This window comes from Chelonia mydas, chromosome 6, assembly GCF_015237465.2.
Source record: "Chelonia mydas isolate rCheMyd1 chromosome 6, rCheMyd1.pri.v2, whole genome shotgun sequence".
In the NCBI taxonomy this organism is placed as follows: Eukaryota; Metazoa; Chordata; order Testudines; family Cheloniidae; genus Chelonia; species Chelonia mydas.
The window spans coordinates 53,092,016-53,108,296 of record NC_051246.2 but is presented as its reverse complement, the minus strand read 5'-3'; the positions used below and the strand labels follow the sequence as shown (position 1 = coordinate 53,108,296).

Below are 16,281 nucleotides of genomic sequence, written 5' to 3'. Positions count from 1 at the left end.
TGAAGACTTCTTCCACCAACCTACAGAGGTCTATACCAGGGCTTAGGTCAGTTTAGTTATGTCTTTGGGGATCTGAATTTTTCACTCTTGAGCAACATAGCTAGATCGACCTAAGTTTTAGATGTATGCCAGGCCTTAGAGAAAGACAACTTCCAGGGCTGTTGTCATTGTCTATCTGCAAATCGTTAAACCTCATGGATCTTCAATTTCATTTATTGAATTTATAAATTATAATTTATAATTATACCTACCTCCCAAAAGTGTTACTGTGGGGGTTAATATTTGTAAAACACTTTACTCTCCTACAGTATCTCTGATCTGAGGTTCTCAAAGAATTTTATCAAAATACAAACTGAATTTTAACCTTGAATCAGAGTAATGATTTCTTAAGTGTAACTAAATTTGGCCGGGGGGGGGGGGGGGGGGGAAGATATATATATATACTTTCCACATAGTCAAAGCATATACAAACATTAAGCATGCTGATACTATGGTAATAAGGGCGATATAAGTACCTAGCCTAATTTCCAAGTAATTTTCAAAACTTCTGTGAGGTACCACAGTCCCCGTATTATCCCCATTTTCTAGAAAAGGATACTGATGCAGAAAAAAATTAAAAATACACTCAAGACCACAGAAGAAGTCTATATCAGAACTAGCATTAGACTTCAGGAGGTCTTCGCTCCCAGCTTTGTGCTCAGACTACAACTATCTCTAAAGTGAAACTAACAGTGGTCTTTAGAGCCCAAGATATAATCTTACTGGTCCCTAAAGGCCCGGGCATAAAGGTACAACTGCCAACTTTATGACCTACCAATAGGAGCCATAAACATGTCTCTTTCCCTGGACTCCATTATTAAATTTAAAATCCAGCCTTAACTTGAATTTTCATGGAATCTGGGACCAGAGAGAGCTAAAAAGAAACAGGTTTTCTTGATGACAGAGTGAGAACCAATTATTCTTCTGATTGAACCTATGGAGCTAGAGCACCCTCATTTACAGCCAAGGCATGTGAAGACACAAAATACTGCAGAGATCATTCATCTAGGAGTGTCAACACATTCTAATAAAGGTCAATTACTTTTCAGGTGACAGACCTCAGGCAGCAAGAGATAAATGAGGACCCAAAGTATCTTTTCATGCAAAGGAAATGGGGTTTGGAAATGAGTCTTTCCAGATTTAGAGATACGTCTAGGCAACTTAAATTTGTTACGTTTCCATTAGCTTTAAGAATAGACTGTCATTTAATTATTAAAATGTCAGCCCTGAATACCCACCATAACAGTTCCTTGTCTTTCATAATTTACTAGTAGGAAGAAACATAAGAATTCATACCAAATAGCTTGTAACTTTATCACAGTTCAGGGCTAGCTGCACCTTTGACACTGCTCTGGTCTCTCTCGGAGTATAGGCCAGCCAGGTTTAGGCCTTGAGCTTTCACCCCTTTGGGGTGAAACATGTGACTCTCCCACTCTTAGAACTGGGGCCCTGGGCTACAGCCCTGTGTGTACCACCTCTAATTACTCTTAACAGGTCCTGCTGGACTCCTGCAGTTCTTCCCTTTGGGAGCTGTGACCAGCAGTAAACACAATGACCCAAACAGCTTTCTTTAAAACAAAGTATTGTTTAATCCTAACAACAGAAACACAGCATAACAAGAGAAAGAATTTTGAAAGCAATAAACCAGTTTATACACATAATTATCTTAGGCTTATCTGCACAACAAGTTTCTGTTCAACAAGCCTGGGTATGAATCTATAGCTCACCAGCTTGCCACACAGTAACATCCTATGGGGATGCTGTTGCAATACAGCGAAAGTCCCAGAAGGCATCTTGGTGTACTACTACTTCAAAAGTGTAATATATTAAGAAGCACTCCAGGACTTTCATTGAACTCTAACAACGTCCGTATGGAACATTACTGTGCAGCAAGCTGGTGAGTTGAAGATTCATAACCTGGTTTGCTTGCTGTGCACAAAAGCCCATATTTTAAGAATTAGGCAGGCCTATTTTACCCCATTCTCCCAACCCTTTGGAGTCTGGGTTTCAGTCTGCTCCCCAACACTATCTGCCTAAGTCTTCCCCTTAACTATCTGACCTCCTCAAGAATGTGTCGGTCTCTTTAAACCCTTTGATCCCCTCTCCCGCTCTCAGGGTTGAAACATTCCCGGAAAATACAGTTTAGCAAGCCCGGGGGGGCGTGGGGGGGGGGTGGGATCTATCCAGCACATTACAGCCAATGGCTCCAGCACTGTCCATCCAGTTTTTGCTAATAAATATTATCTGAGCTATTGCTCTCTTCCTCCTACCTGCAGGTAAACACTCTCTTTGGTGAATTAACCCAATTTAGTCACACAATGAAGCGCCTCAAAATAATCACAGAGAACCATATAAAACATAGTATTCATAATCATAGGCAGCTCCAAATCTAACACAAACATGTTGCCCCCTAAAGCCATGAAGCCTGATTTTCAAAGGTGCTAAGCACCCACTACTGCAACTGAAATCAAAAGAAGCTGCAAGTACTTAGCACCTCTGGGGGAAAAATAAATCAAGCCCATAGTGTGAAAGGTCACAAGATAATAATTAGGACAGCTAAGGCCTTGTCTACACTACACAGTTGTGTCAGCAAAAGGCAGCTTTTGTCGACAAACCAGTGTAGGTGTTCACACTACAATGCTCCTCCCACCAACAAAACTCTCCTGTTTTGTCAACAAAATAAAACCACTTTGACAAGAGGCGTAAAGCATGTTCCAGCAAAGTTAGATCGATTAAGTGTCAGTGTAGAGACTGCGTTCGTTACCTTGCCACATCTGCCTTCCAGGAGCTATCATACAATGCCCACCGTGATAGTTCTGCTCACTATTTTGAACTCCGCTGCCCTGCATCCAGCTACGCAGGCATACACCTCCTCCCAAAATTTTGAAATTGCTCAGCATGCAGAGCTCACATAGCTATTGCCCAGCTGGACACGCCGCTCCCAGCAGCAAACACACTCTTGCTAGGACTACAGGGAAAGGGGTGAATCTCCTTGGTCTTTGGGGAGAGAAGGCTGTGGGAGAACTCAGAGGGAATCATGGCATCAAAAGATTAATACTGAATCCTGTTCTCCCCAGCACTAGGACCACAGTGGCAGGCGGGCAGAGTGGGTTGCTGCTGGGGCAGAGGTATGGGAGAGAAAGACTCCTGCTGTGCTGTGAAGAGTCAGGGAGGGACGTGGGGGCTGATGTAGGGGTGTCCTCCTCCCCCGCCAGTGTACTGGTCTCCACTGAGCTGGGGTGGGGGGACACCAGCCGTCAGTGCTCCAGCTTCTATCTCAGAATTGGTTGCTTCCGGCTGCGGTCTGAACAAGTGTTCAGGTTGGTGAGTGCTATACTTAGAGACAGGGTGCTGACACACTCACTCTCCCCCAACAATCACACTCTGCCAACACACACACACTGTCTCTCTCTCTCTCACACACACACACACACTCCCCTCCACACACACACACACTTCGGAGGGCTTCTTGTGTTAGTGTTCAGCAATGTCAGTTTGGTCAAATTACTGAGTGCTACTTTAAAAAGTGATTTAAAATGTGTTACTTTTCAGGCGCACACAGCAACCATTACAAGGTCCATAGCATGATGCAAACAAATAGGGCCAGGCTCACCACACACACATTACTGTGGCTCAGTGTTAATATGCTCCTTCAAGGCATTCCCCAGATGAATAGCCTCTCCTCCTCCCCCATTGGGCTCCTCTTATAGCCTTGTGTTCATAACACACAGAACAATATTGAACAGGAGTGCAGGATCCGCGCTTTCTGCCAGAGACAGCTGGGTTGCAGGTTACCAGAGCAGTTGAAAAGCAGCAAGCAATCTAGTAGGATGCTCATGGAACAATGGAATTGAGAAAGTAATGCTGTACCTGCCCCCATGAGGCACTGCAAACACTTCCCAAAGCACCCTGCAGCCAGTTGCATACTGGGATAGCTACCCACAATGCCCTGTTCTTGTGCTGCTATTGGGGATGCACTTCACCAACACAAGAAGCCTAGTGTGGACATGCAACAGCAGTTTAATTCCAGTGGTGGTTGTACATCAGCATAAATTGCATCAACAAAACTCCAGTGTAGACAAGGGCTAAATGTTCAGCTTAATGATTCTAGTGTGCCAAAGATGGGGTATATACCCTCCCTTAAAGATTCAAATAAAGTTTAGCTAGCACAAACTAAAGTTTCACATCACACTGATAAGGCAATATTACCACATACAGAGGTTTCTTTCTCAAAATGCAGTTTAAACTCAAATTGCCATAAGAAATTGGGAATGCAATAACAGAGATTCCACAACACCTCTGAAGTTGTCTAGGATTTCTATATTGATAAATCATTCCAAAAATCATTTGTGATATTTCATAAGAATCTAGTCATCTGTACATTATTCATAATCTACAATATTACTTGTCCATTACTGTTTTTAAAAACACACACACGCTCTCAGAAGCAGAGTGCGAAAATGCTTCTTGACTTGAGAGTTAAGAATGTATTTACAAAAATACAAAATATGTTAACAGAGTAGCTTAGAGGTAGTTTTCAGACTGTGACCAGTGAACCAATGGTCCGCGGAACTTGTCCTTAGTAGGCAGCAGAAAGAAACATTTTTGAGAACAAGCAATTTGTGGATGGGGTATTTGGTAGAGAGTTGGCATCCAGTAAATGATCCTGGTCTTACAAAATAGTCCACATAATGAGTTAGAGAACCAATGCACAGCTCACTAAATTTGTCATTTTAGATAATTGTCTCTCACCTTCCTTTTTTAACCATTTCACAATATTTCCTTCCTCCATCGTAGGAGACAGTGCAGGCATGAGTATTTTAACAGCAGGACTACCTGGAAAACAAGACACTGGAATTAACCACTAAAACCTCTGCTTATCACACAATTAATAAAGTTGAGATCCCTAAGAAAGGAAAGAAATGAGAGTTAAAAGCAAAATGAGTGAATGAACAAACAATCCAAGGAAATAAAAAAAAATATCCACCCTTGTTCTGTATTGTGCTATAGACTACTGAAAGAGAAAATTATTACATTTGTAAAGAAATACTTATGGAAGAATGCTTATTTATTCAACAGCAGAGATAAAACAAGATGTCTTTTTTTCATCCTTTCTGGATACAATGTGGACCTTTCCGGCAAAGGGAAAATGTTGTAACAAAGATTTAGTATGCTTCCAGGCTATAAAGATCTTGCAGAGAAAGAGTAAAACAGAGTTCATTTATTCCCTAAAGTCTCTGTAGATCCACACCCAAGGGGTCATGATCCCTAAAGCACATGAATTGTAAAACTGAGTTGAAGTTATACATGGTTCATGCTCCCAGAAAGTCTACAGTGCAGAAATATAGATAAATTTGCTCCTGACTTCTATTCCCTAATTAGTTCTCTCTTACTCCATATCAGTCATAGAAACTGACCTGTCTTTGCTCTGGTACTTAAATTATTTAACTTTAGCATTACTCATTATTTTAGCATTTGTAAAGTGAATCCAGAGACTATTCCTGATCAAATTCCCTTTTGTGGCTGTATCATCTACAGTAATTGATAATCTTTCTTTCTGATAACTGCTGGTCCGGGACTAGTACTTAGAAAAGTTACTGGTCCTGAGAATATTTGTATCAGTTTGCCAAACCCTTTTTATCCTTGAGACTATGTGAAATAGTGCATATCTCACAGCATGGGTCCATGGCTTTGTTTAACCAAATATTTTGACTGTGTGATCATATTATGGACCCCCAGAATTAGAAATTCTCTCTTTATTGACTTGAAAGATTTCATAAAATACACAGACTTGGTTCCAGTTCTAACAGTCTGTTTTGAGACACTGGCCTCAATTAGTAAATCAAACCTTAAAGGCTGAGAATAAAACATGGTAATAGGAATAATGGGATTTAAAGTTCTTATGTCATGAACATCCAATAATTAATTAAGGTTCACCACAACTCAGTTTCCACACAAGCATTTCTTTATTAGTCCAAAGGCCACTTGGTGCTGGCTACACCCAAAATACAAATATAAGCATATATACCTTAGTAACAAAGCTCATGCTCAAATAAATTGGTTAGTCTCTAAGGTGCCACAAGTCCTCCTTTTCTTTTTGTATAAGCATTGACCAAATACACACAACCAGATCTGGGCCTGGAGATACTTTCCCATTATGGTGTGGCTCCAGAAGGGCAAGGAAAAGCTCTGACAAAAACTTAGAAAACATTGCTGCTTTATATAACAAACAAGTGATGTCTTTGATGGTTAGTGGACCTTCACTAAAGTAAGCTGAAACAGTTTAGGGCTGCACTCTGTTTTCTTCAAGGATTTCCCCTTATTTCACTTTGCTGCATTTTCCCCCAGCTACTGGACTAAGCATTTCTAACCAGTTATTTACTGCACCTGGTGTCCACTTAACCATGTTTTGTTTATTTCTATAGCTTAGCCCAAACTTTAAACAAGATAACACTGGTATTTCCAGGGTCACTATGAGTTTAACACAAACAAACCACATTTCTCATGAGTTTATTCTTTTTGGTCACATACTTCAGGCCTACCACTCATGTTAAAATCCAAACAATTTAAAAACATTTAAAATGCCTAATGGGGGCCTATACAAATAGTAATGAGTGGACACACACCACAGAAAAGCAGAGATCTCTAGCTTTCCAGTGATATATAGCATTTATTTCTAGCCATGGTGGTTCAAAAATACCAGATGTTAAGCCTGGTCTACACTTAAAACTTATACTGGCATAATGATGTTAGTTAGGGGTGCAATTTTTTTTTAAAGCTACTATATTATAAGGCCTAGTGTAGATGCACTTATACCAAAATAAAAGTGCTTTTGACAGTGTAGCTTATGTCTCTCACAGAACTTTCTAGCATCACTAGGAACAGGACAACCCTTATGAAAAGCTGGTTGGGAGCAGGGGAGGAGCTGGCAGGTCCTGAACTCACTAACCACTCCTTATACCCTTGTATAACACCACCATCACTGCACTTTTACCGGATTTTTCATCTGGAAACACAAAGTGTTTTGCACAGGTGGGTTTAAGTATTATCTTCATATTACAGATGGAGCAACAGAGGTCCAGTTCCTCAAAGGACACAGGGGTTGCTCTGCTCAGCATTGCAATACCTAACCCCTAGACGCCAGCTGTCTAGTGGAATCCTCAGTCCTGAGATAGGTACCCAGGCTTCCCACACAATTCATAGAGAAAGTTAAGGACCTAAGACAAGGATCTTCAGAAGCCACCTAACCTTGCCAGGAGTGGGAGACCCAGGAAAGGAGAGGAGTGTGGGTGTCTAAGCAACTGACACAGCAAGTCTGGCTAATGGGAGGCGCTAATCTCCAGTCTATCACTCAGGATCCTTAGCTGCGAATCCTCTCCTAGAGTTAGGTACTTAGGCCATGTCAGCTGCTTAGAGAGCCCAGTGTCATAGCAGCCATATCATCTCTCTCTCTCACCATTCTCATGCCTTGCCTTCCATTTCCCTGTGTCCCTAGCTGTTTTTTGTGTGTAGGTGCTCTGCGTCTAGCCCTCCTACTGCAGGGTTTGACAGGTATAAGGCATGTTGAAAGCACACCTACAGGTTTGGGCACCACTAGCAAAAGAGACATTCCCCTACCTCCTAGTTTAAGAATTTTGCCTTGGGGTCTCTGGGACCTGAGCAGCTCGTTAGCTGTGGGACAGCGTCAGGGCTTAGGCAGCTCTGTGAATGCCAACTGGTGGAAACTTGGACACCATGGTCTCATCCTACAACTTTACCATCCAAAGTGGAAAGTTAGTATAAGCAGAGCAAACAGACTTTTGATGTCATTTTGTCATTTTCTTAAGGCTGCTACAATCACTTTTGGACCAGATCATACAGTCTTAATTTAATTAAAGAATAATCCCAGTTGTTTATTACAAACGATTATGAGAGTAATTCCCCTTCACCAAAAACAAATCTATGCTCAATCCTGCCTTTGTATTAATAATACCTAGCATTTATGTAGCACTTTCCAGATTCAAAGATCTATACAACAATTAGCTAATTCTCACAAGATTCCTGGGAGGTAAGTAGTACACCTATTTTATAGGTGGAGAAACAGACACGTTTCAGTGACTTGCACAGAGCTTCACTATGGTGGTAGTGGAGCTGGGATTAGAACTCAGGAGTTCTTGGCTCCCAGTTCCATGCCCCGTCCACCAGACCATGCAGCTGCCGTCACTCATATTTTTATAGCCATCTACTGTTTATTTAGGCCACATCTAAATCTACCACCAATTATATTTAGAGAATCAATTTAAAATGTTTTTAAACACAAACCAATTGCTAACTTGAAACCATCACTGAGGCCATAACACTTCCACGTTTGATGACCATTTTAACGGTTATGTTCCTTCCAGACATAAGATTTAATTTAATGGATTTGCACTGCATTTTATCTTCCAAAGCGCTGGTCAGAACTTCTGTGCTCACTGCTTATATTGTTTCACCTGCCTTGACATGGGTACAGCAAGCGCTTTGTCAAAACAGAAAAGCTGCAGTGAACTAGAGATATAAGTACCTCAGCATCCTCAGCTGAAATGCTATTACCCAGTCAGCTGTAAAGAAAAAATTTACTATGCTTCTATATCAGTGCAAACATAACACAGCAATAGCTGAGATATATTAAAAAACTAGAGTGAAGTACTACATTAGGGGACCATTTTCTTCTCTCTGTGAAAAAAATGCACCAGTGTCTTCACTCATCAGGGTTCTAGCCCTATACTGCATTTAATGTGCAGCCCTACAGCATTTTAGCATGCCCATTACCTGTTCAAATATAAATGTAGTACAAACCAATTTGCTGCTATTATGAAGCAGATCTAAGCTTCATTACTTTGACTAGTCTACATATGGCATTGCTGGAATTTCATATCAAATCTCTCTGCTTATGGGAGCACATTATGTGAACCAAAGAGCTATAGTAGAGGGTTGGATCAATGCCAGAATAAATTACCCAGTCATATTTCACTTCAGCTCCTCTCTCTCTCTCTCTCTCCCCCGCCCCCACCGCGCATCTTCTATATTCCACGGGGGTCAGACACAGCTAATTCCCTTAATACTAGTGTTCATTAAAATAACATTGTTCAAACCACTCTAAAGATAACACACTTGCACCATCTGCAGGTTAGACAAAATACAGATACTATGGCATGTGCACCTAAGGAAACATTATAGCAAGGCTAATGGCAAGAAATGTTAATACTGCAATTATGGATTACAATGAGAAAGTGTGCTTCTCTTAGGGTACGTCTACACTACCCACCGGATGGGCAGGTAGTGATCGATCTATCTGGGATCGATTTATCGCATCTAGTGTAGACGCGATAAATCGATCCCCGATCGTTCTGCCGTCGACTCCTATACTCCACCGCAGCGAGAGGTGGAAGCGGAGTCGACGGGGGAGCGGCAGCAGTCTACCCCGCGCCATGAGGACACGAGGTAAGTCAACCTAAGATACATTGACTTCAGCTACGCTATTCTCGTAGCTGAAGTTGCATATCTTAGGTCAATCCCCCTGCCCAGTGTAGACCAGGTCTTAGATTGGTACAAAACGGGTACAATTTGAATTAGTCCATTTTTGTTCTAGAACCTGTTTTAAAAAGTCTTCAGTTGTCATGGATATAACAGGAAAATCTTTAAATAGAAAAAGTTATCACAAACATTATTTAAAGTTCTAGTCTGTCTTTAAAGGGCCTATGATATGTTTTGCAGTGTAAAGGCACAGAAGAAATGGATGTTGTGACTCCCTAACCAGCACTTGCTGACTATCTGCAGACAGATGTTTGATCACAAGGTACTGGCTCTCCTCCTTTCCTATTGCCTAGTCACATTAACAGACAACTGAAAAAGCATTACTTTCCCACATAACGTCCCTTTGGAACTGCAGTAATAGTTTATCTGACCATTGGATTGCCAGGCGTCCAGTTTTCAACCAGAACGCCTGGTCGAAAAGGGACCCTGGTGGCCCCAGACGGTACTGCTGACCAGGCCGTTAAAAGTCTGGTCGGCGGCTCAGCCTGGGCCGGGGCTAAGGGCCTGCCCTGGCTCCATGCAGCTCCCAGAAGTGGCCAGTATGTCCCTGCAGCCACTAGGCATAGTGACAGCCTGGGAAGCTCTGCACGCTGCCCTCGCCCCTAGTGCCAGCTAAGCAGCTCCCATTGGCTGGAAACCACAACGAATGGGAACGGCGGGGGAGCACCTGAGGGCGCGAGGGCAGCACACGGAGCATCCCTGACCGCCCTGCTCCTAGGGGCTGCAGGGACCTGGCAGCTACTTCCTGGGAGCCGTGGTAAGCACTGCCAGGACCTCGCATTCCCTCCTTCACCCCAAAAGTATTCTACTCCAATCTCCTGCACTGAAGCAGGACCAAGAATACCTAGACCTTCCCTGACAGGTGTTTGTCTAGCCTGTTCTTAAAAATCTCCAATGATGGGGATTCCACAACTTACCCTGGAAGTCTATTCCAATCATTCGCTATCCCTATTGTTGATAACGGTTTCCTAATATTTAACCTAAAACGCCCTTGCTGCAGATTAATCCCATTACTACTTCTCCTATGTTCAGTGGACATGGAGAACAATTGATCACAGTCCTCTTTATAACAGCCCTTAAAATACTTGAAGACTTATCAGAACCCCCTCAGTCTTCTTTTCTCAAGATTAAAAATGCCCTGATTTGTTTTAAAACTTTCCTCCTAGGTCAGGTTTACTAAACCTTTTATCATTTTTGTTGCTTTCCTCTGGATTCTCTCAATTTGTCCACATCCAGAAATGGACACAGTATTCCAGCTGAGGCCTCACCAGTGCAGGGGACAGCAGACAATTACCTCCCGTATCTTACATATAACTCTCCTGTTCATACACTCCACGATGATATTAGCCTCTCTTGCAACTGCATCACACTGCTGAGCCATATCCAATTTGTGATACACTATAACCTCCAGATCCTTTTCAGCAGTACTAAGGTAGAACCTCAAAGATACGAACACCAGAGTTACGGACTGACCGGTCAACCAGACACCCTGTGAAACTGCAAGTAACCAGTCAGGCAGCAGCGGAGACCAAAAAAAAAGAAAAGCAAATATTGTACTGTGTCTATATTGCATCTCAAAGGCAGGCACATCTGGGCTGCCTGTCCCCACTCCCATCTGCAGGGCAGCCACTTACATCTAAGAATGAAGACGCTGGGGCTGCCAGCTCAAGGCAGCCGCACAGTAGGAGCCACTCTGACACTAGCAGCCTGTCAGGTGCACACCAGCCACACTCTGGTTTCCAGCAGCCTTGCTTACTACTTTCAGAGTGACCGCAATACACTTCCAGTCCCGGATTGCTCCCAAAAACGAGTGTTCTGCACTGCCCAGCCCTCTCCTGGGCAGTTCAGATATTAGAGGTCCATTATGCCTGTAAGGGGTCAATGTACAACAGTTTGCTACTTTAATTGGAGTTACCAAACAGTTCAGTTTAAACACAACACTGATTAGTTGTGACTACAGAACAAAAAGTGTATTATACTACAAAGAGATAGGTTTTAAGTGAGTACAAGGCATTAAAATCAGAAATGGCTACAAGAGAAATACAGATAAAATGCTTCCTAGTAGGTAAGACACAACTTAAACTAGACTTAATTCAAGATAAAATTCTTACCACATGTTCCCAGCAACATAGTTGACCAAATTCTCAAGTCAGAATCTGCCCTGAAAGTCCAAAGGGCTGGTTCCTTTGTCTTTTTAGGTGAAAGTGAGTGAATGAGTGAGAGAGAGAGAGAGAGAGAAAGAAAGAATCCCTGGGGTGTTTTTACCCCTAACTTTTATAGTCCAGTCCCCTTTGAAGTGGTTTCATCTAAGGATTACCCCTCAAAGAAAAGTTTATTCAAACAATAAAGAAGGTGAGGTGTAGTCTGGTCATGAAGGTGCTCTCCTGCTCTTTCTTCTCCTTTGTATATGTTGAAGTGCAGATTTGCCTTGTCTCCCTCTTGCTGTCTCAAGGACCTTGTTTACTAAGTATATGTAAATTGAGGTAAACACACATTCCTTTAAAATAGCCCCAATTAGGCAGCAGTGGTTAAGTAGGTCTATGTGGGTTTGAACATGTGCTATCACCTTCATACAGGGGAAAGTTATAACTTCACATATAGTGTTGTTGCATACATTTCACCATGATATTATTGACCAGCAAGTTATTAGTTTTCAAATGGTACCTCACAAGGCATATTTTGTACAAAGATTATTACAGTTGTGTATAGGGTGTGAATACAGGGGAGCACTGGGTCACACCCACCTTCTAGTGATTTCATCTAGACCACATTTCCCTTGTTCACGTATGAGAATGTCAAAAGCCTTACTAAAAATCAAGATATCTCACATCTACTGCTTCTCCCCTACTAACCAGGCCAATAAACCCATCAAAGAAGAAAATTAGGTTGGTTTGGCATGATTTATTCTTGAAAAATCCATGTTGATTAATACATATAATCCTCTTATCCTTTAGGTGCTTACAAATTGATTAATAATTTGTTCCAGTATCTTTCCAGCTATCAAAGTTAGGCTGTCTGGTCTATAATTCCCCTTTTTAAAGGGAGGCACTATGTTTTCCCTTCCCAAGTCTTCTGGGATCTCGTCTGTCCTCAATGGGAACACACTTCTTTGTAAGTATACATGAAAGTTGGTGAACTAGGGCATTAAACACTGAACATCACATCACACATTTACAAAGTATTACAAATAGGTTATAGTGTATTTTTATAAGGTATAAAAACTCACCCAGGCTTGAAACGCATCCAAGACACCTACTAACCAGAGACTGATATGCCAGGTGAGAGAAGGACACTACCAATGAGGTTGAGAAATAACATCCTGGTAAGAAACTCATAGTTCCTGGGAAGGGGGAGGAATATAGCCTATCAAAGTACTGCCTCTTGACCCTCCTTGGGGTTCCTTCCCATCATTTTCTGGCTAGTAGGTGTGTCATAAATTTCAACGTCTTCCTTCCATCTTATATACAGAATTCTCTTCTTCCCCAGAGTCTATTTTTGGGTCTTCCTTGCCAGTGAATAGTCCCATTACCTGCCTGTAGAGTGGCTCCTAGCTTTCCTAAGTATCAGAGTGAAAGTGACATGATTCTTGTCAGTTTTACCACTGACCCTCCCCAAAACATACCAGAGTCTTATCAGATTTTCTCTGCTGCTACTTGAGAAGCTATAAGCTGCAACAGCAGCAGCAGAAAAGCTGTACACATGTAGAATCAAGTAGACAGGAGTACTACCTTTGCAACCATAAGTGATAGAAACCTAATAATTTTTTTTTAAATGAAAACTTCCATTCTGCAGAAACTGATGACTGAGAGAACTCTGACAGAACAGTCCAGAAGGGAAATAAATACTCCTTCTTGTTTTAGTAATTTTCACTGTATTAAAAAATAATCCACTCACTGGTGGCAAGAACATGAGGTGATTTTAGAACAGTTAGAGCAAGGGAATAGGAGTCGTGGCCCTGTTTTTGTTCTACTAATAACTTGGTATGGGACACAAGACAAATTACTTTGTTTCCTCTGTGCTTCATTGCTCCAGTGTCTCAACAAAGCTGTAAAATAGGGATATTGCTACTTATCCTTATCACAAGAGAATATGAGATTTAATCTAAAATTGAGTTCTATAAACGACAGAGTTTTGAGATCCTTTGATGAAAGGTGCTATTGTAAGTGCAAAACACAGGTCTTGGCAAGTGAAAAAAGACAAAGGTAGAAAGACTTGTCAGCTATTTTAAAATGCAATTTGAAAACTATATATTAATCTGAGCTCTTATTTGAAATTAAAAAAAATGTTCATTTTACTATAGAATTTACAGACATACACCCCAGAAAATGAGAGATGTCAGAAAAAAGCTTCAAACCTCAACAGAAACATGCATTACCCCCCTCCCACCCACACAACAAAAAATTAAATGCTGTCATTTAGGCAAGCAATATAGCAAGTAGGACTAGAAGCAGGAATCCTTAATCAGGCAAAACACAGTGAACTGAAGTTTTGCCTAGGTAAGGACTGTAGAATAAAGTCTACAGGGATAATCAGAAATAAGTGAAATTAAATTCATAGATCTAAAAAGCTCCAAGTGGCTTCGCTGTGACTTTCCCACTCTACTTCCACTCCTATTTAAATAAGCAGCCCCCATCACCGCTGTCTCAATTCCTTTCCACTTTGTCAGTTATTCCACCCACTCCCTTTATTCCCTGATCACTTAATGATTTTCACTTCATTTGTCCTTTTCTGATCAGAGTGCTCAGTTCATTAGATGTCTCACTGAACAGGTATTTTAAAAAAAAATAGGTATCCTGTTAAAAAAAAACCCGGTACCTACGCTTACCGGAATTTTGAGAACTAATTAAGGAGTCACAAGCAGCAACCCAATGTTTCAGAATTTTGGGGAGGAGAGTTTAAATAACAAAATATTTAGAAATTCTGAAGCTGTTTCAGTTTCACGGTGGTCTGAAGGCACCATTTTTTGGCAAAATTTCACTGCTTTTATTGAAATGGTCACTTTCCATAAAAATTTGTGAAAATTTTAGCAAAACCCAAAATATTTCAATAACATGGACAATTTTGCAAACATTTTCAGTTCATAAAGATGAAAAATTTCATTCAAAACATTTCAACCAATGTCATCTCTAATCTACAGACTCCTCCCCCTGCAGTACTGCTAGAAAACTTCCCAATAACTACTACCAGGTTTAAAAGATGTTCATTTTAGCTGAAGACCAAACTCTGGCTCAGAGAGACAGAGCAAATTCTGGAGTCAGGAATCCTCCTTTCAGAATGAAAGGTTGCTTCCATTTTTAGTCCTACATTTGACCCTGTAACTTGCACAGAATGCTTTCTTTTGTTTTACAATTTTCAGACTTAATCTCACACTAAAGGATTTTCTTTGACAGGAGCCAGGAGCAGAAAAATGGATGGAGGTAAATCACAGAAGGAATTTGGAAGTTAGAGGACTTTGAGAAAGTACAGCTTTAGTTCTTGAAGACAGTTCTCAGTATTCTTTGGCCACTCAACTCAAAAGCAGCCACAACTATCATTAGAAAATAGTCTAAACCCATTTGCCATATACTTTGTCCTCTAGACACCAAGCTTGGTGCCACACCACCGTCTTCCTTTCTTCCCAGGTCTTACATCCCTCATCCTATTTCCACTGGCCAAACAGAGCATCGCTATCCACCCCCTTCATTCTCTTCCACTGGCTAATCATGAAGTCCACTCTGCTTCTCCCCCACGCCAAGCCTTCACACCCCAACATTACTGCCCACTCACTTCAGCAGGTATCCCATGGACCCTCTCCTCTGTCCGGATCACCTACTCACCACCATGCCCAGCTTGCAGAGATACTCTGCCCTAACCACAAGCTCCTCGCAGACACCTGGCCTCTGTCATTACCATCCCCTTTCCCTGCCCCTGGAAGTCAGTGCTGTCCCCCACACAGCTGCAGCACAGGCAGCCAACTAAGAACTACCTGTTTGTGACTGAGGCCAAATACTCACCCAGCAGCTCGTGGCTCCTGTGCAGAAGCCTCCAGCCGCCTCCAACGCGGAGAGAAGCACAAGCCCCCGCGACTAGTCTCCCACCCAAGAGTAGTTTGACCATCCCTTTGCTGCGGCAGCTCAGCCACAAGGAGGCTGCCATCTTGCTCTCCTCCCACCCAAGGCTAGGGCTGTCCAACTCACTGCCTGAGAAAAAGAGATAACCCCCCCCGCCCGGCACACACAACAGCTGTCCCACCCCTAATTGTCTCAACAGAGATAAGCACCCCCTTGCAGCCAGGGCTAATGTGTGCTCCGTTATGGTGGAACCCGCTACCCCGCCTACAGAGGGAGCAGGACTGGCTACCTCCCTGCCCAAAGACACACACTTCAATTCAAAACCCGTTCTCATCAATGCAAGCCAGAGAAGTGTTGTCATTTGTGTCGAGCACCTGGCTAGGGCAGGGCTTCAGGTGGGGTGTAGGATTTGATTTCCCCATAATACCCGTCTTGTTTCAGTATTGCCAAACCAGAGCGTTCAAAAATCATCAGTCAGAGCCCCAAAATAATGTGATTAACTTAGAAAGACTATTTTTTTTTAAATAAGAAAATTGAGGTTTGTTTGCTATCCGGTGTGTGAGCCGTGGGGGTTCCCTTGGATCCCGTGCCCAAGCTGTCCTTCGCCGTGACAAAACTTTTTTTTTTTTTAATGACA

At 42.1% G+C, this 16,281-nt stretch overlaps 1 protein-coding gene across 6 annotated transcripts in view; it reads right to left on the bottom strand.

Annotated features, from left to right (window-relative positions):
• The window catches only part of PDHX (pyruvate dehydrogenase complex component X), a 133,109-nt gene that overhangs the window by 116,375 nt on the left and 453 nt on the right, over positions 1-16,281 (bottom strand). For 2 of the 6 annotated variants that reach the window (XM_037900016.2, XM_037900018.2), the window contains exon 2: positions 4,792-4,875. In XM_037900016.2, coding sequence (XP_037755944.1) covers positions 4,792-4,875 — 84 coding nt within the window. Of the gene's footprint in view, positions 1-4,791; positions 4,876-11,228; positions 11,436-15,587; positions 16,273-16,281 lie in introns of those variants that run through there. The other 4 variants (XR_006291756.1, XM_037900014.2, XM_037900019.2 and 1 more) reach the window with 4 other exon arrangements.